Source organism: Bactrocera dorsalis, chromosome 6 (assembly GCF_023373825.1).
Source record: "Bactrocera dorsalis isolate Fly_Bdor chromosome 6, ASM2337382v1, whole genome shotgun sequence".
In the NCBI taxonomy this organism is placed as follows: Eukaryota; Metazoa; Arthropoda; class Insecta; order Diptera; family Tephritidae; genus Bactrocera; species Bactrocera dorsalis.
Window position 1 is genome coordinate 39,974,099 of NC_064308.1, and position 24,131 is coordinate 39,998,229.

Genomic DNA, 24,131 nt, shown 5'->3' on the forward strand with positions numbered 1-24,131 from the left:
TACCCGTTTTATCCAATGGCGTTTATATCATTTCATTTATACCTATAACTCTTGCTTTTTACACCAAAAGCATAATTTGATTAAATTTATAAGTGCTTATGTGAAGTCACTGTTGTACGTTCATAAAAGAGGTTTGAAAAAATATTAAACAACACAGAAGTTATGAGATATTTTTAAGTGAGCCGATCTATTGCGTTTATTGAAATGTATTTCTAAAAAATTCTGTATCTCAATATTCCACTTTACCTATATACAATAATATTAAGTGTATTTTTGCTAAATAAATAAGTAAAAATTATATTTGAATGTACATGAAACATAAAGAAAAAAAATTATATATACGCCTATGCATACATGAACAATATTAGTTTGTGCTTTTTTCGCTAATTCAATAAAAAATTAAATAATCGAGTAAATAAGTATAAAAGGAACAGCAAATTCAAATTTAGTCGAATCTGTGCCCGTAAGATGAATTGATGTATTGTAACTAAAAGTAAAGTGCGGTGCTTAGTAAATATTCAATAATTTGTGAAACTGAAAAGTAAATAAAAAGGTTGATACTGCTTTTGGAGCAATTGCCATAGATGGGGAGCCCATAATCTATTTTTGAAGTTAGCAAAGCTCTGACAACATTGACTAGTGTGTTCGGATGAATAAATGAATGCTTAGACGAGAGATATTTAACAATATTTAATCGTGTCATTAACGAGTTTCTGACATATTTACAGTGAGCATTAAAGTTATAGTTAGAGTCAAAAATTAATCCTAGTATTTTCAGGTGTGTTTTACATTCGATGTTAGTTTGGTTGTGGGTAAGTGAAATACCGCTGCAATTTTGCTTCCTACATACATGAAGGATATGGGTTTTGTCTAAAGAAAATGAAGCACCAGACTCCAGTGACCAAGTCTCATTTCTGGCGAGTATATTAGTAAATAAGGATTGAGCTAAATTAACGTCAGAGACTTTTGTGTAGATTAGAGCATCGTCAGCATAGATCTGGTGCTCAACTCCTATGTAATTTTTTATCATCGAAAGCAATGATAAAAAGGAAGGCTGAAAGAGGTGAGCCTTGTGGCGTACCATTAGAAAGCGGGAGTGTTGAAGAAAGAAAACCATTTACGTTGACTTTGAGTTTTCTGTTTGTGAGAAAGTTAGTAATAAAACGTATCATATTCTGGCTTATTTTCCATTTTCTAAGTTGTCGAATAATAATATGGGCTCCAATTTTGTCGAAAGCTCTGTGAAAGTCCAGAGATAGTACGGACACGTGGTTTTTGCTGGACAAAGCGTTAGTACTGAAGTAGTCTAGTTGGATTAAAGCATCTAACGTGCCTTGACTTTCTTTGTAGGCGACTTGATTCGGTGATATGAACTTGTTTCGCTGAGCATACCACATCAAGCGGTTTGCCACGATCTTTTCCAAAATTTTGCCCTTACATGGAAGGAGGGAAATCGGCCTATAGTTAGCAAGTTCATCGGAGGATTTGGTTTAAGTATTGGTATAACACAGGACGTTTTCCAAAATTGGGGGTAGACACCAGTATTGAAAATTTTGTTATAAAGCTTTACCAATCGGAGCTTGAGACTTTTCGGCATATGTCTGATAATTGGATAAGAAATTTTATCTTGCCCCGGCGACTTACCCTTAACGGTAGATGCAACGAACTCGAATTCAGACAGTGAAATGCTGGTTTCTATTTGTCTAGCAGAAAAAGAAAGAGGGGAGACAGAGTAGGAAGTGTCGGACAGTGTGGTGGTTTTAGAGATTTGAAACTGTGTGTTTCAGAATAGTGGTTTGCAAATAACTCGGAAATTTCGGATGGATTGGTTACCAAACTTGTTGGCCCCTTTACGCATTGCATGGTTAGATTTCTAGGCACTCCAGAAAGTTTTTTTTTAAGCGTTCCATATTAACTTAGGACTAGACGAAGGATTTATTTTGCTTGTGAAATCCTGAAAACATTTACGCTTGGCCTGTTTCGCGGAACGACGGAAAAGAGCATTGGCTTTCCTGAAAGATATTAAGTTGACTAGTGATCGAGCCCGTTTGTATTCATACCAAGCTGTCTGTTTTTCCCCCGCAATTCAGCGATTTCTTTATTCCACCAAGGAACACTCTTTGAACTTGCTGTTGGCTTTGTATGAGGAATGCTAACATTCGCTGCTGAACGAATAATTTTTGTTAAACTCGCACTTTCTTGGTTAGGGCTGTCAGATATTGGGGTATTATTGCCATTTAACTCGCAATGTGTCTGAAACTTCTCCCAATCAGCGTAATCAGTTTTGAATACCGTATTTACTTTGTGGTTTTTAGTTGTTGAACCTAGGTGCAATTTTAGTACAATGGGGAAGTGATCGCTTCCATGCAGATGATCGAGTATACTCCATTCGCACTCTGTGGCAAGTGTGTTGGTACACATTGTAATATCTACATGAGGAAAAAGTGGAGTGAGTGGAAAAGTGTGTCGCGGATCCGTTATTCAAACATATTAAGTAAAACATCTTCAATGCATTTGCCCCTCATGTTGGCTATTGGAGAGCCCCATAGTGGACTCCATGCATTAAAATCACCAGCGAAAATTAAAGGAGTAGAAGCTTGGTTGATTAATTGCAGGATGTCTGTACTGGTAAATTGTTCGTCTGGTGCAATATAGGTGCAGATAATGGTGATTTTTTTAACTAAGATAATTTCGATCGACATAGCCAGCAAGTTGGATTGAATGGCATTAATTTTGTGTGGAATATCTCTTCTTATGAGAATCGCAATGCCTCTTTTACTTGTGCTAATATGTGGAAGATTGTGAAACATGCAAATGTACTGCTTAGGAGTAAAAGCTGACAAGTTGAAACAGAAGTGAGTTTCATTTAAGAGTATAATAGCTGGGGTATGATCTTGTATTAATAATTGAAGCTCTTTGTAATTATTAGTGTAGCCGTTTAAATTCTATTGCAATATTGGAATTGTTTGAAATTATATTCAAACTGTTTGATTTGTAAGATCAAACGAACTCAAATAAGAATCTTTAAATTCTTACCGCTGATGGGGGGAAAATAAAGACCTTATTTGAGTGAGAATATTTTCATTCTAATTTTATTAATAAATTTGTAAACCTTATATACTATTTTAGAAGTCTAACTTATCTAATTAAATACATATATATATATTTACAGCACACCACATGGGGTTGTTTTCAACTATAAGTTAAGAAATTTTATATAAATTTCTTTAAAAAAAAATTTTATTTATTTGTTTATGGTTCGGGTACAGAACTAAGACTAAAGCTTAAAAATTAATTTACTTAAAATCTAAGCTAAGTTGCACTGGCCAACTGCTGACTTGATGTTGTCAATTCTCCGAATTGGCTTATTTGGATTGCGCGTGTTGGATTTCCGCCTCACACCGAAAAATGAGCTTTTATGTTAATGCAAACGTCTGGCTTTTGCTGTGGGAAATATTGTGCAACTAAAGATGCATTTCCGCTATGCTTTAGTTGTTATTGCTGATTACGCATTATTATTATTTAGCTAGCAATTGTTAACATTTGCCATGTTAACACTTCCCCTCTTAAAAGCGATCGTCCCGAGAGCCTATCAAAAATAGGGGAGGTTGTTAAAATTGATGTAAGTATTTTGATCACTGGAAAGATCTTTGATCTCCTTAGGATCAATATTCGCTGGGGGCATCTGGTTAAGGTCCAGGCTTGAAGATATGATTATTCTGTTTTGGTGCTTTCTCCAGAATTTCCGAAAAAATATTAAACCGAGAATGATAGTTGCAACGGCTCCAAGTGAAAGGGAGCTATTGGATATCGTTGCTGCCTTCAGAAGATTTATTCTTCGTATGTTGTCAATATGAAACTCCTTTAAGGCCTGGAGAGAAAGTAATTCAACTCGATTTCTTTCAATTGGTGCTGGTTGCAGGACTGCTGGGATTGCCGGCAGTGGAACCAAATCGTAATTAATGTAAAATTGATTATTTATTTTTAACGTTGAGTTATGAAAATTAACAAGGTGTGTCCCTGATAAATTTTTCTGCATTCCGTCAGCATCTATTACTCCTTGGAAGCCATTAAGTAATATGGTGCCAGGTTTTAATTCTTCAATTTGTTGGATATGTTGGCCGTTTGTTACAGTGCAAGATGAATTTAGGCTATTTACTACTCTAGGTATACAACTACTATTACTTATATTTACTAGTTGAGTTTGCTTACAAATCTCAATTTTCTTATAATTATTACATTCTTCTTTAATTCCATAGGTATCTTTTGTACCCTTTAATATTTTATCAAATTTGACATTAATTATAATTTTGTTTTGTTTTACAACTGGTCTTATAATTATTTTTTGAAAATTTTCCTTAATAGTTAATGGTATTTTTACCATGTAAAATATTGTCATATTTTGACTGATTACATTTATATTTGATATTTCTAGTGCTTCTTCAGCATTTTTGAAAGGTATTTCGTCATTTTCTAAATTTTCTAACGCAATTTCGATTTCATTTTTATTTAACAATAATGTATTTAAAATGTCTTTCTTTGCCCACTGTATGGCGTATTTAATGTTAATCAACTCTTCTTTTATTAATCTAATTCTATTTTGTAAATTTATAATAGTCTCGTTTTCTATATAAGTATCTTTCCTTATGTTATTAAGAAGATTATTTACTATCATGCTAATGTTATTAATTTTTTCGTTAAAAATATTGTTAATTAGTACTTGTTTATTATTGTTATTATTAATTTCATTAAGATTTTTGGTTATTACATCCAGATCTTCGTGATCGGGGCTTCCGGCTATGAATTTCCAAGCCGTTCCTAAACTATTTATGGATCTTTTCTGTCTTCTTTCGACAGGTTTTATTGTATCTAAAATTTGAAGAGATTGGGTTAATTCGTGTTTTAGGATGGGATAAAGGATTGTGTCCTTGGGTATGTCCGAAGAGGTGAATCTGTACATGTCCGTCAGAAATTGTTCGTACTTGTTGAGGTCGATTTTGTGTATTAGCCTGAAGTCTCCATTCTGGATTTTTACTAGTCCGTCATTTATCGTAACTATTTGTGCCGCGGAGTAGTCATAAATGTCTATTGATGCGAATACCGGGTAAATAAGGAGCTGTCTGGAAACAAAAATTTTAATTTTGATTTTTTATATTGCGTTTATGAACTACTTTTCCTGATTCTGTCAAGACGGTGGAATTTTTGTCTTCCTTTACTACCTCTTTTTTAAATTTTGGAGATATTTTGGTTCCTAGTCGTGTGTTTATCCTAACGTAAATTGTTTCTCCAGGGTCATATGTTTTAATTGGATGACGGGCTTTATTATGGTAGGAAAGATCTTTTAGTTGTCTATTTCTTAGTTCTGAGATAATTTCTTCCCTAGCTCTTTCAAATTGGCTTGGGTCTGTGGATATTCTTCTCCCGAAAAATACCTCTATTGGTTTTTTCCTTGTAGAGGAGTGGACTGAAAAATTGTACTCGTAGACGGAGTTATCGAGGAGTTCGGCGAATGAGGTGAAACTTCGCTCTGCTTTTAAACAGCGCATTATTTCTGTGAGGGTCGAGTGAAATCGCTCTACTTGACCATTTACGGAACTTGCGTATGGTGGTGTTCTAAAAATTTGTATATTTAGGGTATCTTCCATTAAAAATCGAATGGAAGCTGAATTCAAGGACGTTTCATTATCTATAACTACCGTTTCTGGTACGCCAAATTGAAACAGTAGCTCGCGGAGAGGTTCCTTAACGTGTTCTACGGCTCTGGAGCGAAGGATTTTGGTTTGGGCATACTTTGAAAATTTGTCTATGGCTGTAAGGACGAAATTTCGTTCAGTAATGTAAATATCAATATGTAAGATTTGTCCTGGAAATTGTGGAATAGGGGTTTCTTCTAATTTTGGTTTGGTAGGGTGGCGGTCGTATTTATTTTCTTTGCAAACTGAGCATTGCTGAATAATTCTTTTTATTGTTTTGGTCATGGAGGGAAAATAGTATTTTTCTAAAATTTGAAGTTTGTTTTCACGAGAATTCCTATGTGCTCTTTTATGGGTATTTATGATTATTTCTTCTTGTTGCTGTTCATCTGTCACATCCTGGACTTGGAGTTGAGAAAACCTGGTTTTATAGTTACTAAAGTGGATCGGGTATATTTCTTGAATTTTACCCATAGTTCTTTCGTCGGTTTTGATGCAATTTATTATGGAGGGGTTTAGGTACCTTTTTAGGAGATTTATTAATATTTCTGAGTTATACTCCGGTTCTTCAATGACGTGTCTATGGTATGTGGGGAATACTATCTTGAATTGATAGGTAGAAATTGGGCCTGAATTTAAGAAGATTTGGTTTTTGAAAACGTTAATTGGGGATTCTACATGCCAAATTAAGTTATCAGATGAGCTCTCGTCACTATGCTGGGTTACTGACAAGGCATTAATTGGTTCGGGAGGCGTTCTTGATAGTGCGTCGGCTACCACGTTAGTTGTGCCTGGTTTGTAATGGAGTTCATGATTGTATTCTTCCAGTGTGGCTTTCCAACGTTTCATTTTGGAATTATTATTTTTATTGCTGAGGGCCTGTGTAAGGGGTTGGTGGTCTGTATAAATTTTTACTTTGGCTGAACCGTATAGATAATTCCTGAAATTGTTTAAGGCCCAGATGATTGCTAAAAACTCTTTTTCGTTCGTAGCATAGGCTTCTTCTGTTTTGGTTAGTGTTCGAGAGATGAAGGCGATGGGGTGTTTGTCCTGCGAAAGGACTGCACCAATTGCAAAATTTGACGCATCGGTCGTTAGATGGAATTCTTTATTGAAGTCAGGATAGGAAAGTATGACGTCGTCAGACATGAGTGAATTTTTAATTTTGTTGAAGGAATCCTTTGCGTCTTCATCCAATTCGATATTGATTTTGCTGGACTTGTTTTTAGATATACGTCCTTCTTCCCCTCTTAAGAGTATGGTTAGGGGTTTAGCCAGCATGGCGTAATCTTTAATAAAGCGACGATAGTAGCCGGAAAGGCCTAAAAATGAGCGAAGTTGCTTAATATTTGTGGGGTAAGGTATTTTAGCTATTGCTTCTACCTTTGAGCGATTCTTTGTTATTCCTTTTGAGGAAATAATAAATCCTAGAAACTCTACTGAGTCCCTGAAAAAATGGCATTTGTCTATTTGTATTTTCATGTTTGCGTCTTCAAGGGTTTTGAAAATTTGGTTTAAGTGGAGGATGTGCTCTTCTTCAGAGTTGCTGAAAACGACTATATCATCGATATAGACATAGCAAATTTTCCCAATGTGATGACGAAGGATGTCATCTAAGGCTCGCTGGAAAATTGAAGGGGCATTCTTGAGTCCGAATGGCAGTCTTGTGAATTCGTATTTGCCATTGTTTATTGAGAAAGCTGTTTTCTCAATATCGGATTCTTTGAGAGGGATTTGATGGAATCCACTCTTTAAATCCAAAACGGAAAAGTATTTGTTTTTCCCAAGCTGGGATAGTACCTCATTAATTTGGGGTATTGGGTAACGGTCTGCTACAGTAATCGAGTTAAGCTTCCTGTAGTCAATAACGATTCGGTATTGCTTATTGCCTTGAGGATCGGGCTTTTTAGCTACGACCCAAACGGGTGAATTATAAGGGGATCTTGATGGTCGAATGATGCCATCGTCTAACATTTTGTTGATTTGTTTTTCGACTTCTCCTTTTAATGACATTGGGTAAGGGTAATACCTTGTATAAACGGGAGTGTCCTTGTGCGTTCTGATTTCTCCTATGACTTTAGTGGTATAGGTAAGTTTATCGTTTGGTTCAGTAAAGAGATTAGAAAAATTTTTGACTAAATTATTAATTTCCTTCTGATGTTTTTGTGACAAGTTATCTTCCTTAGTATCTATTTTGTTAATAGATCTTGAAGCTAGCTGCTTGATTTTAATTTTGGTATTGCCTTCTAACTCCATGAAGTTATTTTTTACGTGGATGACTGCGTCAAGCTCTTTAAGGCTATCATTCCCAATAATACCATGGAATGATGTCAGAGTTGGGAGGAGGTAGAATTTCAGTTTTTTGTCTGAGTTAAATAGGTTTAGAAAGGTATGCTGTTTGATTTCTATGTCTCCTGCTATGGATTTCGCAAAAAAAATGCTTTCGTTATTTATTGGATTGGGCACGATAGAGGATCGTATATAGTTTTTCGTAGATCCTGTATCTACTAAAATTTTCACAATATCTCCACTCTTCAGCCTGCATTCAACATAGGGCAGCGAAGAGTGACTCATTCTAAAAAATGTAGGTCAGTCGTGTCTATGTAGCTATCGTCCTGATCTCTATCATTTCTGTCGCTGTAACATTCGTCATCGTAATGGCTAGAGTTGTCGTTCGTCTGCTCGTCAATTGTCGTGGTAGGATAGTAAGCTTGGGGTTGTTCGGAATCTATATGGAAATTCCTTTGGATTTTATTAGGGGGCACAGGAGCTGGAGGGTTGCCAGGAGGAGGTCTTTTGTTAATAGGGTCATTATTACGTGGCCTATTCATATAATTAATATTCCTAGTTCGCAGTGATGGGTCAATGTCCATTGGTTCTGGACGTGGCTGTGGTTTATTCAAAGGACGTGGTGGTGGATTGTAATGCTGTTGTGCATATTGGGGTGCCTGTTGCTGGCGTTGAACTTGATAGTTCATTTGCGGTGGTCTATGTGGAGTGGCTGCGTACAACCTTGGTTGGGGCATGTATGCCAATTCGGGGTAAAACTCATTGTTCATCCTTCTAGGAGGTAGTGGTGGACGAAACTCTTGTGGTTTCCTGCTGATATTGTTATTATTGCTCAAGGCATAATGTGACCTGAAGGTTTGATTTTCTAGTTTGAGACACAAGTGGAGTGCCTGAGGGAGATCTGCTGGTTCCCTCATTCCAAGGAGTCTCGGTAGATCTCCTTTGAGTCCGCGAACGAACGTGTCTAGGGCTTTATCCCTATACGTACGAGTTAGAAGGTGCATGGCTTCTGCGCCGACTTCCATGCATCCTAATTTATTAAGGATCAGAGAAAGGTGAGAGTACACTCGCTGGTAGAATTCCTGGATTGTGAGGTTACCCTGCACAAGTGAAGTCATTTGGTACTCCAGTGTACCCAAATCGCGCTTATCTGCGTAGTGAAGCGTCAGACATCTGGCGATAGCCTTCCAGTCGAGCGGAGTATTATACGACTCCAAAGCAATGTCGGCATTGCCTACAACCTTATTGCGAATGACATTGAGGATCCCATAATATTTGGGGGTACCTCTTAGAGGCTCGTATATCTGGAGGATCCTGTCCACGCTTTTTCTCCAAGATGTGAATTCTCCCGGATTTCCGGAGAACTCCCGAAGACATCGTACCACATCTGGTATTTTGTCTAATTCAGAGACATTATTTGCGAAGTTAGAGTCAATTGAAATATCGGAAAAATCTGAGAAATTCGCATTTGGATTGAGGGCGGCTTGAACTAAGTTTCGCCCTTCTTGTTGAAAAATGTTTTTTACAACCCCTGTTATTATATTCGTCAGTTGGTCCATGTTAAATGTGTTCGAGGTGGTAGGAGCTGGTTGAGGAGGGAGTGTGCTGAGCACGGGTGGTCGAACTAGGTTTGAAGGATTAGCCATATTTCTTAAATATGTTTAAAAGTTTGGCTTGAATTTTGGCTGATCTTACGAATCTAATTTGTTTTATTTTTATTTATTTTAGGGGCTTTTCTACCCTGGAGGGTCCCGTAGGATTCGCAGGATTAAGCAAATATTATATTTGATGTGTATTAAGTTATTGGCTGTACGAGCCCTTATTATGAATAGGATTATTATTGTTTTTATTACTCCTTCTGGGAAGGAGGGCTTTTCTATTCTGGAGGGTCCCTAGTGTTGGGAATCGCAGAATTAAGCTATATTATATGGTTTGGTTTTAGTAAGTTATTGGCTGTACAAGCCTTTGTTTAGATATATACGTATTTATGTATATTAAAACTAGGATGTCTAAAACTAATAAGTTGTATATATTTAAGTTTAAGTTCTCTTTTTTTTTTTTAAAAAACTGGCCCTGGAATTTTTATACGCAATTAAACGTTCTTTTCCAATTCTTATTTTTTTTTTCTTAAATTAATTTTCTTTCTTTAAATTTCACTTTTAGTTAGCTTATTTTCGATATTTTTATTTATTTATTTATTTTCGATATAATATTATCTCGTCTAGTTCAATTAATTTTTTCTGGATTACACTCTCTTTCTTAAATTATGTCACTTAGAGTGTGTTCACATTTGCATAGTTTGTTTTACATTAAAGAGTTTCACTTTTTATATTTAAAAAAAATTTTCCTTTTACATGTATGAAATTATTAATATTAATGCTTAAAATTAGTTCTTACTTTAATAACAGGAACATTCTCCTGGGCAGGCGGCTAGCGTCTCGCGCTTCCCGTTTGCTGTTTGGCGACTAGGGGGCCTCTTTTCCTGCACTTCTGTTCTGTTGAGTCCTAGCCCAAGCCTTCGCCGTCTATGGGGTGGAGTATTATCCGGATACACCCGCGAAATGTATTTATCGATATACGCGACTAGCGAAGGCCCCACGTTGGGCGCCAGTTAAGAAATTTTATATAAATTTCTTTTAAAAAAAATTTTATTTATTTGTTTATGGTTCGGGTACAGAACTAAGACTAAAGCTTAAAAATTAATTTACTTAAAATCTAAGCTAAGTTGCACTGGCCAACTGCTGACTTGATGTTGTCAATTCTCCGAATTGGCTTATTTGGATTGCGCGTGTTGGATTTCCGCCTCACACCGAAAAATGAGCTTTTATGTTAATGCAAACGTCTGGCTTTTGCTGTGGGAAATATTGTGCAACTAAAGATGCATTTCCGCTATGCTTTAGTTGTTATTGCTGATTACGCATTATTATTATTTAGCTAGCAATTGTTAACATTTGCCATGTTAACATATACAATACAATACATATGTGTGTGTGTGTGCTGTCATACAAGTATAATTTATATTGCTTGGTTTGGGTTGTTTTCAAGTGCACATGTGCATTTGTAATCAATTGCCCAAACCTAAGTAAATATGTTTAGTATGTATTTCATGAGTGCGTGCGTATCACTTATTAATGCATACTAGGGTGGGTCGATTCCGGAATTTTTTCGATTCGGTATTTCTAATAGTGCGGAAAAGTTGCCTTAGTACTTCCTGATTCCAATGCAACTTTTTGTTTTGAGATCGGATTGCATCTTCAACCCGAACCTCGGCCTTGAAATTTCGGAAATTCGCCTAAAATCGTGAAATTGTCTACCTAGCACCTGAATACGCATCTCATGGCAAAATGTATAAAACAAAAGTTATTTGTCACGTCATTTGCTACCGAAATGGTATACATGATCATGGCCGTAGGACGTACCGTTCCCGAGATACGAGCGAAAAGGCGGCGCGCCACAGCGCAAGGTGAAAATCGGCTTGCTGCCACACTTCTTGACGTTGATTTCGCCGAGTGCTCTCACTTACATTCATTCACCTACGCCAAAGGACACGTTCGGACTGGTCTCCACATAAATATTTTTTCATCGAGTTCCTTCACTCTTGTCGGTGATTTCGCCGAGTTCTATCACTTACATTCATTTCCCTGCGCCATACGACACGTTCGGACTGGTCTCCACATAAATATTTTTTCATCGAGTTCCTTCACTCTTGTCGTTGATTTCGCCAGGTGCTATCACTTATATTCTCTCAACAAAACACAGAACTCAAAATGTCTGTATCTAAATTTAAATTTAGACAGAAATGTCCTGTGTTTGGTATATATCCGTACAATCTCTCTGAGTCCCAGTTACCTACTTACCAGGATGTTCTTTTGTGTTATCAGTTGGAAAGATTTCGTATTGGGCGACTCCGTGGCGACAACTATGAACCTAGGAGTAAAGAGGTTACAGAAATAGTTGCAAAAAAGGTTGAAAATACTTTCAAAAAGTCATCTATTCCGATAGTTTCACACACCAGAGTTGTACAAATGCTCACCACATACCATAAGAAATTTCTGACTCTTAAACAAATGTTTTTAAGGAACCCAATAGGTTTGAGCTCTGAAAGAGACGACTTTGTCTCTTCTGCCGGAAAATTATTTGACATCGCTGCTTGTAAATGCATTTATTTTTCTTCTTGCACTTGTCCAAAGGAAAGGAAAGTTCCTATCAACGAACAACCATTTCTCTTGGATAAGAGAACCACAAGAATTGGTCGCATTGGAAGTGTTGATCTACCTGAAACAAAAAAGATTACGAAGAAAAATGAACGTAAAGAAAAGCTTTCAAAACGTCATTCAACATCAACACTTACCAGAAAAGTATCAGCTAGAACACGTGACCATTCAGATCAGCCGGACTCTCATACAGACGACAACAATGTAGGCGCGTCGCACATGAATTCTTCCAAAAACGATGCTGTTGATGAATTTTCTCTTCCATCCTCTAAAACCAAACAAAACACACTAGTATTACAACACACTGCTTTAGCTGCCCAAAGATTTGGAGTATGTGATAGAGCAGCGGCCTTGATTGTTTCATCGGCTTTTCTGGATGCCAAAGAAGCAGGTTTGATAACAGAGGATCAGGCTAGCTTTGTCACTGACAAATGCAAGATTAGTCGGGCAAAAAAAAGTGTTGGTGTTAAGCTTCAGAACACCGAAAGTATTGACTCCGTATATGGGCTGTATTTTGACGGCCGCAAAGACAATACACTTACACAAGTCAGCGAAGGTGAAAAGTACTACCGCGACACTGTCAAAGAGGAACATACATATTTCTCTTATAGCGGAACCTGGTTGTCATTACTTTGGCCACGTCACTTCTCCTTCCGGGTAAGCTGAGGATGAGACGCAAGCTATATGGCAACATTTACAAGACATCTAGAAGTTGTCGGTGCTGATGGCACCAACACGAACACAGGTTGGAAAGGTGGAATCATTCGGAAACTAGAAGAAAGAATAGGTAGGCCATTACAGTGGGTTGTTTGTCTTCTACATTTCAACGAACTTCCATTCCGTGCTCTTTTCGAACACATAGATGGTGTCTCAAAGAGTCCAAATATATTCTCTGGCGACATAGATAAACTGCTCCCTTATTGTGAGAAGTTGCCTGTTGTCAAATTTGAAAGTTTTCCATCCTGCCAATTACCTTCTGAGGTTATTAATCCGACCCAACTTAGCACAGACCAAGCTTATCTCTATAAAATATCAGAAGCTGTTATTTCCGGTCAATGTTCCTCAGATTTAGCGTCGATGCATCCAGGTAACATGTGCAAATCTCGCTGGCTCACCTGTGGAAATAGAATTCTGAGATTATACATTTCTACTGACAAACCAACAAAGGAAATAAAGATTTTGGTCAAGTACATACTTACAGTTTACTCACCTTTGTGGTTCTCAATAAGATTCAACAGTTAAATCAAAGATGGCTCGCGCCATCTCTATGCTGCAATTCAAAGGTCGAGATACTTACCTGCTAAACTGCGCAAGGTTGTCGATTCATCCATTCAACAGAATGTCGGGAGACACTGCAGAGGTATGGAAATTTAGTGAATTCCCCTCTCACACCGTGGCAGTCGAGAGAATCGTCAAACTGGTGACAGAGGCATCTTCTAAAGTTATTGGCCCCCAATCTCGTGATCTTTTTATACGCTCTACACTGAAATCTAGGCAACAAGTGCCAAGGTTTAGTACAAAATCTGATTTTATCAATAAATTTGACACAGATTCAGACTAAAACAAGCCTGACATATGGTTGGTTGGTTGGGTTGGGCTTGGGAGGAACCCGAAGAGCAGCTACCTCCACGCGGTGGATTCTGGGTGACCAATACAGGTTAGCTGAGAGCTGAAACAATTTTGACCTTGCGCTGTGGCGCGCCGCCTTTTCGCTCGTATCTCGGGAACGGTTCGTCCTACGGCCATGATCACATATACCATTTCGGTAGCAAATGACTTGACAAATAACTTTTGTTTTATACATTTTGCCATGAGATGCGTATTTCAGGGGCTAGGTAGACAATTTCACGATTTTAGGCGAATTTCCGAAATTTCAAGGCCGAGGTTCGGGTTGAAGATGCAATCCGATCTCAAAACAAAAAGTTGCATTGGAATCAGGAAGTACTAAGGCAACTTTTCCGCACTATTAGAAATACCGAATCAGAAAAAGTCCGGAATCGACCCACCCTAATGCATATGTGCCTCATATATGTTTGTATGCTGCATATCAATGCATATATTTTTATGTGTTTATTTGTACGTATGTTCAATATATTTGAACAGAGATATCTATTAGTAGTGGACTGTATGATTACAATAGCTAGATTATTTCTTATCGTATTTAACATTGAAATATATAACGGGTGATTTTTTGAGGTTAGGATTTTCATGCATTAGTATTTGACAGATCACGTGGGATTTCAGACATGGTGTCAAAGAGAAAGATGCTCAGTATGCTTTGACATTTCATCATGAATAGACTTACTAACGAGCAACGCTTGCAAATCATAGAATTTTATTACCAAAATCAGTGTTCGGTTCGAAATGTGTTTATCGACAAATTTTGTTCAGCGATGAGGCTCATTTCTGGTTGAATGGCTACGTAAATAAGCAAAATTGCCGCGATTGGGGTGAAGAGCAACCAGAAGCCGTTCAAGAACTGCCCATGCATCCCGAAAAATGCACTGTTTGGTGTGGTTTGTACGCTGGTGGAATCATTGGACCGTATTTTTTCAAAGATGCTGTTGGACGCAACGTTACGGTGAATGGCGATCGCTATCGTTCGATGCTAACAAACTTTTTGTTGCCAAAAATGGAAGAACTGAACTTGGTTGACATGTGGTTTCAACAAGATGGCGCTACATGCCACACAGCTCGCGATTCTATGGCCATTTTGAGGGAAAACTTCGGACAACAATTCATCTCAAGAAATGGACCCGTAAGTTGGCCACCAAGATCATGCGATTTAACGCCTTTAGACTATTTTTTGTGGGGCTACGTCAAGTCTAAAGTCTACAGAAATAAGCCAGCAACTATTCCAGCTTTGGAAGACAACATTTCCGAAGAAATTCGGGCTATTCCGCCGAAATGCTCGAAAAAGTTGCCCAAAATTGGACTTTCCGAATGGACCACCTAAGACGCAGCCGCGGTCAACATTTAAATGAAATTATCTTCAAAAAGTAAATGTCATGAACCAATCTAACGTTTCAAATAAAGAACCGATGAGATTTTGCAAATTTTTATGCGTTTTTTTTTTAAAAAGTTATCAAGCTCTTAAAAAATCACCCTATATTTAAATATAATATTGTTGTCCGTGCTTTGGCAGCAACGAACATGTTTAATTTTGAACAGGAATCATAAGGTCTATGTAGGAAAAAAAGAAAAAGGAAACAGAAGAGAGCTAGAATTTCAACTCGTATGAGCAGTCAGTTGAAGCTGAGTGTCACCAATTGAGTACTAGTTCAAAAGAGAGTAAAAGCTAAGCGTATTTATTCAGAGTCAATTTCTATTTGTTCAGTATGTTCAGTAGAGTATTGATTATCGTTGGAAATTCTTGTTGTTGGAAAGAGATTTTCGTGATTAGGTGGATTAGATTGCACAGTAGTGTTGGTAGTAGTATTTTTGAAGTCAGTATATTTATTAAGCGAGTTTAAGGAGTTGTTTAAGTTAGAAGTGAAAGAGGCTGTTGTTGGACTGAAAAGTTTGGGATTTAAGAAAGAGTCTTGTTGGGTACAGTTGTAGCTGATATTTTTTGCTGAATGTGAGACGTTGTTGTAGTCCAGTGGTCGGCATGAGAGGATCTGTCACTGAGTTGGTGAGCACGAAAAAATAGTAGCCCAGTGAGAAATTGGAATTAAAATTAAGCAATTTTTATTATTAATTAATAGTATAATGAAAATTAACAAATTGTCTTTTGAGGATATATTCCCTATTATCTTTAAAAGACTTGGAACATAAAGGCATTGCATGGCATCAAAGGCATTTAGAATCATAAAATATTTCTCGCAGGGCATATTTCGTTTTGCGCTATGGTCTTGCGTAATGTCAATAGTAGAAACACTCAAAAACGCTTCCTTCCTTCCTTCCTTTTCCTTCCTTATCGGCAAAATGAGTGCACAGTGGAGAACGTGTCAAGAACGTAGAAATCAGCTGTTCTCTTATGTTTACATTTCATTTGTTTGACATTTCATACAATTCAACAAAAATTGTGTAAGCAGCAACATGGAAGTGGAGAATATTGATCAAATGCTTTTAGAATTGTACGAATTGTACTCTTTATATAATTTATATAAACAGTATAAAAACAAAAAACGAAAGAGAAGGTACAAAATTCGCCCAATCAATCAAAACTGGGGCGTTTGCGGTTACCAGATAAAAACTTTTCTGGTAATGAAAAATAGGGAACCAGAACAATTTTTTTTGCATACAAGGATGCCGCCGGACGTTTATGATTTGCTTCTGAATTTGATATCGAAATCCTTGAAGAAGCCAAGGCAGCGGATTGGACCCGAGGAAAGGCTCTCGTTGGTATTACTGTAAGTTGGTTTGTTGTGTTTTGCGAATTAATACACGTATGCATGTATATACATATGTACTTCTCTTACAATTGTTAGCTATTCGTCACAAGGCGTGTCGGTGCAGAGCATTGCATGGAGCTATAAGTTAGGAAAGACAACAGTACGCGAAATCATATTAGAGACGTGTGAAGTAATCTGGCAGCTACTTTCCCCAATTTATGTAAGCGAGCCAACAGAGTCTCAATACAAGGACATTGCAAAAGATTTTTATAATATGTGGAACATTCCGAATTGTGTCGGTGCAATTGATAGTAAGCACGTTGCTATTAAGTGCCCGGCCAATTCCAATTCGATGTTTTACAATTATAAAAAATTCTTTAGCATTGTTTTGATGGCTGTATGTGATGCGAAATATACGTTCACAGCAGTTAGTATTGGCAGCTATGGAAGTCAAAGTGACGGAGGTAGTGTATATTAAATTGATTAACATTATAGTATAATGCATTTCTGTTATTATTTATGCAGGAATCTTTCGACTTACTCCATTTGGCCATGCATTAATACAAAACACTCTGCCTTTGCCACCACCGCCACTGTCTGACGTGTCACCGGAACCTTTTCCTTACTTTTTTGTTGGAGATGCCGCATTCCCATTACGAAATAATTTAATGCGCCCATTTCCTGGAGCTAATCTAACACACACGAAACGTATTTTCAATTATCGATTGTCACGCGCTCGTAGAGTCATAGAAAATTCCTTTGGTATATTGACTGCTCGGTGGAGAATTTTGAAAACAACGATTGAATGTAATCCAGAAAATTGTGTTGGCTTGCATAGCCTTACACAATTTTATAATGTTGAATGATCACAATCGCTGGTATTGTCCGGAGAACATTGAGTTGAAGGACATAACGTTGTTCATGCCGGTGAGTGGCGCCGCGAAAATGAAAACAATTCTTTACGACCAATGCGAACTTCAGTGCGTAGAGGTCCTTCAAGTGCGTTTAATTTACGCGAAAGACTTGCTAACTATTTTATAAATGAAGGATCTGTACCATTCCAGAACAATATAGACTCTATCACAGGAGGACCATATGCTCCTGGAGAACCTTATTAAAAATAATCACCTTTTTTTAAATTTATGAGATTATTTATTTCATTTCATTCATTTTTTTAATTAATAACAATTCATTTCATTTTTTTCATTTTTTCATTAATAACAATGTTTAAACTTATTTACTAATGGACTAATGGATAACGAAAATAAACACATAAATAAATATAAAATTATAATTTAAAAATAAATATATCTTTCAGTGTTGTTATGAAATATCTTCATGTTTACTCATTATGCACATCAAACACAGCCTGTAATGCCTTTTCCATAGCTCTCGTTTGCTTTGCTTTGTTGACTTGATGTTGTCAATTCTCCGAATTGGCTTATTTGGATTGCGCGTGTTGGATTTCCGCCTCACACCGAAAAATGAGCTTTTATGTTAATGCAAACGTCTGGCTTTTGCTGTGGGAAATATTGTGCAACTAAAGATGCATTTCCGCTATGCTTTAGTTGTTATTGCTGATTACGCATTATTATTATTTAGCTAGCAATTGTTAACATTTGCCATGTTAACATATACAATACAATACATATGTGTGTGTGTGTGCTGTCATACAAGTATAATTTATATTGCTTGGTTTGGGTTGTTTTCAAGTGCACATGTGCATTTGTAATCAATTGCCCAAACCTAAGTAAATATGTTTAGTATGTATTTCATGAGTGCATGCGTATCACTTATTAATGCATACTAGGGTGGGTCGATTCCGGAATTTTTTCGATTCGGTATTTCTAATAGTGCGGAAAAGTTGCCTTAGTACTTCCTGATTCCAATGCAACTTTTTGTTTTGAGATCGGATTGCATCTTCAACCCGAACCTCGGCCTTGAAATTTCGGAAATTCGCCTAAAATCGTGAAATTGTCTACCTAGCACCTGAATACGCATCTCATGGCAAAATGTATAAAACAAAAGTTATTTGTCACGTCATTTGCTACCGAAATGGTATACATGATCATGGCCGTAGGACGTACCGTTCCCGAGATACGAGCGAAAAGGCGGCGCGCCACAGCGCAAGGTGAAAATCGGCTTGCTGCCACACTTCTTGACGTTGATTTCGCCGAGTGCTCTCACTTACATTCATTCACCTACGCCAAAGGACACGTTCGGACTGGTCTCCACATAAATATTTTTTCATCGAGTTCCTTCACTCTTGTCGGTGATTTCGCCGAGTTCTATCACTTACATTCATTTCCCTGCGCCATACGACACGTTCGGACTGGTCTCCACATAAATATTTTTTCATCGAGTTCCTTCACTCTTGTCGTTGATTTCGCCAGGTGCTATCACTTATATTCTCTCAACAAAACACAGAACTCAAAATGTCTGTATCTAAATTTAAATTTAGACAGAAATGTCCTGTGTTTGGTATATATCCGTACAATCTCTCTGAGTCCCAGTTACCTACTTACCAGGATGTTCTTTTGTGTTATCAGTTGGAAAGATTTCGTATTGGGCGACTCCGTGGCGACAACTATGAACCTAGGAGTAAAGAGGTTACAGAAATAGTTGCAAAAAAGGTTGAAAATACTTTCAAAAAGTCATCTATTCCGATAGTTTCACACACCAGAGTTGTACAAATGCTCACCACATACCATAAGAAATTTCTGACTCTTAAACAAATGTTTTTAAGGAACCCAATAGGTTTGAGCTCTGAAAGAGACGACTTTGTCTCTTCTGCCGGAAAATTATTTGACATCGCTGCTTGTAAATGCATTTATTTTTCTTCTTGCACTTGTCCAAAGGAAAGGAAAGTTCCTATCAACGAACAACCATTTCTCTTGGATAAGAGAACCACAAGAATTGGTCGCATTGGAAGTGTTGATCTACCTGAAACAAAAAAGATTACGAAGAAAAATGAACGTAAAGAAAAGCTTTCAAAACGTCATTCAACATCAACACTTACCAGAAAAGTATCAGCTAGAACACGTGACCATTCAGATCAGCCGGACTCTCATACAGACGACAACAATGTAGGCGCGTCGCACATGAATTCTTCCAAAAACGATGCTGTTGATGAATTTTCTCTTCCATCCTCTAAAACCAAACAAAACACACTAGTATTACAACACACTGCTTTAGCTGCCCAAAGATTTGGAGTATGTGATAGAGCAGCGGCCTTGATTGTTTCATCGGCTTTTCTGGATGCCAAAGAAGCAGGTTTGATAACAGAGGATCAGGCTAGCTTTGTCACTGACAAATGCAAGATTAGTCGGGCAAAAAAAAGTGTTGGTGTTAAGCTTCAGAACACCGAAAGTATTGACTCCGTATATGGGCTGTATTTTGACGGCCGCAAAGACAATACACTTACACAAGTCAGCGAAGGTGAAAAGTACTACCGCGACACTGTCAAAGAGGAACATACATATTTCTCTTATAGCGGAACCTGGTTGTCATTACTTTGGCCACGTCACTTCTCCTTCCGGGTAAGCTGAGGATGAGACGCAAGCTATATGGCAACATTTACAAGACATCTAGAAGTTGTCGGTGCTGATGGCACCAACACGAACACAGGTTGGAAAGGTGGAATCATTCGGAAACTAGAAGAAAGAATAGGTAGGCCATTACAGTGGGTTGTTTGTCTTCTACATTTCAACGAACTTCCATTCCGTGCTCTTTTCGAACACATAGATGGTGTCTCAAAGAGTCCAAATATATTCTCTGGCGACATAGATAAACTGCTCCCTTATTGTGAGAAGTTGCCTGTTGTCAAATTTGAAAGTTTTCCATCCTGCCAATTACCTTCTGAGGTTATTAATCCGACCCAACTTAGCACAGACCAAGCTTATCTCTATAAAATATCAGAAGCTGTTATTTCCGGTCAATGTTCCTCAGATTTAGCGTCGATGCATCCAGGTAACATGTGCAAATCTCGCTGGCTCACCTGTGGAAATAGAATTCTGAGATTATACATTTCTACTGACAAACCAACAAAGGAAATAAAGATTTTGGTCAAGTACATACTTACAGTTTACTCACCTTTGTGATTCTCAATAAGATTCAACAGTTAAATCAAAGATGGCTCGCGCCATCTCTATGCTACAATTCAAAGGTCGAGATACTTACCTGCTAAACTGCGCAAGGTTGTCGATTCATCCATTCAACAGAATGTCGGGAGACACTGCAGAGGTATGGAAATTTAGTGAATTCCCCTCTCACACCGTGGCAGTCGAGAGAATCGTCAAACTGGTGACAGAGGCATCTTCTAAAGTTATTGGCCCCCAATCTCGTGATCTTTTTATACGCTCTACACTGAAATCTAGGCAACAAGTGCCAAGGTTTAGTACAAAATCTGATTTTATCAATAAATTTGACACAGATTCAGACTAAAACAAGCCTGACATATGGTTGGTTGGTTGGGTTGGGCTTGGGAGGAACCCGAAGAGCAGCTACCTCCACGCGGTGGATTCTGGGTGACCAATACAGGTTAGCTGAGAGCTGAAACAATTTTGACCTTGCGCTGTGGCGCGCCGCCTTTTCGCTCGTATCTCGGGAACGGTTCGTCCTACGGCCATGATCACATATACCATTTCGGTAGCAAATGACTTGACAAATAACTTTTGTTTTATACATTTTGCCATGAGATGCGTATTTCAGGGGCTAGGTAGACAATTTCACGATTTTAGGCGAATTTCCGAAATTTCAAGGCCGAGGTTCGGGTTGAAGATGCAATCCGATCTCAAAACAAAAAGTTGCATTGGAATCAGGAAGTACTAAGGCAACTTTTCCGCACTATTAGAAATACCGAATCAGAAAAAGTCCGGAATCGACCCACCCTAATGCATATGTGCCTCATATATGTTTGTATGCTGCATATCAATGCATATATTTTTATGTGTTTATTTGTACGTATGTTCAATATATTTGAACAGAGATATCTATTAGTAGTGGACTGTATGATTACAATAGCTAGATTATTTCTTATCGTATTTAACATTGAAATATATATTTAAATATAATATTGTTGTCCGTGCTTTGGCAGCAACGAACATGTTTAATTTTGAACAGGAATCATAAGGTCTATGTAGGAAAAAAAGAAAAAGGAAACAGAAGAGAGCTAGAATTTCAACTCGTATGAGCAGTCAGTTGAAGCTGAGTGTCACCAATTGAGTACTAGTTCAAAAGAGAGTAAAAGCTAAGCGTATTTATTCAGAGTCAATTTCTATTTGTTCAGTATGTTCAGTAGAGTATTGATTATCGTTGGAAATTCTTGTTGTTGGAAAGAGATTTTCGTGATTAGGTGGATTAGATTGCACAGTAGTGTTGGTAGTAGTATTTTTGAAGTCAGTATATTTATTAAGCGAGTTTAAGGAGTTGTTTAAGTTAGAAGTGAAAGAGGCTGTTGTTGGACTGAAAAGTTTGGGATTTAAGAAAGAGTCTTGTTGGGTACAGTTGTAGCTGATATTTTTTGCTGAATGTGAGACGTTGTTGTAGTCCAGTGGTCGGCATGAGAGGATCTGTCACTGAGTTGGTGAGCACGAAAAAATAGTAGCCCAGTGAGAAATTGGAATTAAAATTAAGCAATTTTTATTATTAATTAATAGTATAATGAAAATTAACAAATTGTCTTTTGAGGATATATTCCCTATTATCTTTAAAAGACTTGGAACATAAAGGCATTGCATGGCATCAAAGGCATTTAGAATCATAAAATATTTCTCGCAGGGCATATTTCGTTTTGCGCTATGGTCTTGCGTAATGTCAATAGTAGAAACACTCAAAAACGCTTCCTTCCTTCCTTCCTTTTCCTTCCTTATCGGCAAAATGAGTGCACAGTGGAGAACGTGTCAAGAACGTAGAAATCAGCTGTTCTCTTTTGTTTACATTTCATTTGTTTGACATTTCATACAATTCAACAAAAATTGTGTAAGCAGCAACATGGAAGTGGAGAATATTGATCAAATGCTTTTAGAATTGTACGAATTGTACTCTTTATATAATTTATATAAACAGTATAAAAACAAAAAACGAAAGAGAAGGTACAAAATTCGCCCAATCAATCAAAACTGGGGCGTTTGCGGTTACCAGATAAAAACTTTTCTGGTAATGAAAAATAGGGAACCAGAACAATTTTTTTTGCATACAAGGATGCCGCCGGACGTTTATGATTTGCTTCTGAATTTGATATCGAAATCCTTGAAGAAGCCAAGGCAGCGGATTGGACCCGAGGAAAGGCTCTCGTTGGTATTACTGTAAGTTGGTTTGTTGTGTTTTGCGAATTAATACACGTATGCATGTATATACATATGTACTTCTCTTACAATTGTTAGCTATTCGTCACAAGGCGTGTCGGTGCAGAGCATTGCATGGAGCTATAAGTTAGGAAAGACAACAGTACGCGAAATCATATTAGAGACGTGTGAAGTAATCTGGCAGCTACTTTCCCCAATTTATGTAAGCGAGCCAACAGAGTCTCAATACAAGGACATTGCAAAAGATTTTTATAATATGTGGAACATTCCGAATTGTGTCGGTGCAATTGATAGTAAGCACGTTGCTATTAAGTGCCCGGCCAATTCCAATTCGATGTTTTACAATTATAAAAAATTCTTTAGCATTGTTTTGATGGCTGTATGTGATGCGAAATATACGTTCACAGCAGTTAGTATTGGCAGCTATGGAAGTCAAAGTGACGGAGGTAGTGTATATTAAATTGATTAACATTATAGTATAATGCATTTCTGTTATTATTTATGCAGGAATCTTTCGACTTACTCCATTTGGCCATGCATTAATACAAAACACTCTGCCTTTGCCACCACCGCCACTGTCTGACGTGTCACCGGAACCTTTTCCTTACTTTTTTGTTGGAGATGCCGCATTCCCATTACGAAATAATTTAATGCGCCCATTTCCTGGAGCTAATCTAACACACACGAAACGTATTTTCAATTATCGATTGTCACGCGCTCGTAGAGTCATAGAAAATTCCTTTGGTATATTGACTGCTCGGTGGAGAATTTTGAAAACAACGATTGAATGTAATCCAGAAAATTGTGTTGGCTTGCATAGCCTTACACAATTTTATAATGTTGAATGATCACAATCGCTGGTATTGTCCGGAGAACATTGAGTTGAAGGACATAACGTTGTTCATGCCGGTGAGTGGCGCCGCGAAAATGAAAACAATTCTTTACGACCAATGCGAACTTCAGTGCGTAGAGGTCCTTCAAGTGCGTTTAATTTACGCGAAAGACTTGCTAACTATTTTATAAATGAAGGATCTGTACCATTCCAGAACAATATAGACTCTATCACAGGAGGACCATATGCTCCTGGAGAACCTTATTAAAAATAATCACCTTTTTTTAAATTTATGAGATTATTTATTTCATTTCATTCATTTTTTTAATTAATAACAATTCATTTCATTTTTTTCATTTTTTCATTAATAACAATGTTTAAACTTATTTACTAATGGACTAATGGATAACGAAAATAAACACATAAATAAATATAAAATTATAATTTAAAAATAAATATAT

The 24,131-nt window shown here is 37.3% G+C and overlaps 2 protein-coding genes across 5 annotated transcripts in view; both read left to right on the forward strand.

Moving 5' to 3' along the window:
- The window catches only part of LOC125779380 (putative nuclease HARBI1), a 150,025-nt gene extending 132,204 nt beyond the window's left edge, over positions 1-17,821 (forward strand). Inside the window, exons 3-5 of the mRNA XM_049460715.1 lie at positions 15,279-16,551; positions 16,630-16,997; positions 17,059-17,821. Of these exons, the coding sequence (XP_049316672.1) occupies positions 16,238-16,551; positions 16,630-16,997; positions 17,059-17,399 (1,023 nt within the window). The 5' untranslated portion in view covers positions 15,279-16,237 and the 3' untranslated portion in view covers positions 17,400-17,821. The remainder of the gene's footprint in view (positions 1-15,278; positions 16,552-16,629; positions 16,998-17,058) is intronic.
- On the forward strand, positions 12,531-24,108 carry LOC125779357 (putative nuclease HARBI1). Of its 4 annotated transcripts, none has more exons than XM_049460672.1 (4): positions 12,531-12,655; positions 19,874-22,838; positions 22,917-23,284; positions 23,346-24,108. In XM_049460672.1, exons 2-4 carry the CDS (start codon positions 22,525-22,527, stop codon positions 23,684-23,686), a joined length of 1,023 nt encoding a protein of 340 aa, XP_049316629.1. In that variant the 5' UTR covers positions 12,531-12,655; positions 19,874-22,524; the 3' UTR covers positions 23,687-24,108. The 4 variants fall into 4 exon arrangements, 2 of the variants coding, with proteins under 2 accessions (XP_049316629.1, XP_049316628.1); XR_007423265.1 differs by lacking the exon at positions 12,531-12,655 and having other exon boundaries at positions 17,897-22,117; positions 22,191-22,838; XR_007423264.1 differs by lacking the exon at positions 12,531-12,655 and having other exon boundaries at positions 17,897-22,838.
- Positions 24,109-24,131: the final 23 nt, after the last annotated feature.

Excerpts from the sequence above, each read along its gene's own strand:
- LOC125779357 (XM_049460672.1), top strand. The coding sequence starts at position 22,525 with ATGGAAGTGGAGAATATTGATCAAATGCTTTTAGAATTGTACGAATTG. Across the intron at positions 22,839-22,916 it reads AGGCTCTCGTTGGTATTACT|CTATTCGTCACAAGGCGTGT; the intron begins GTAAGTTGGTTT and ends TACAATTGTTAG. Across the intron at positions 23,285-23,345 it reads TGGAAGTCAAAGTGACGGAG|GAATCTTTCGACTTACTCCA; the intron begins GTAGTGTATATT and ends TTATTTATGCAG.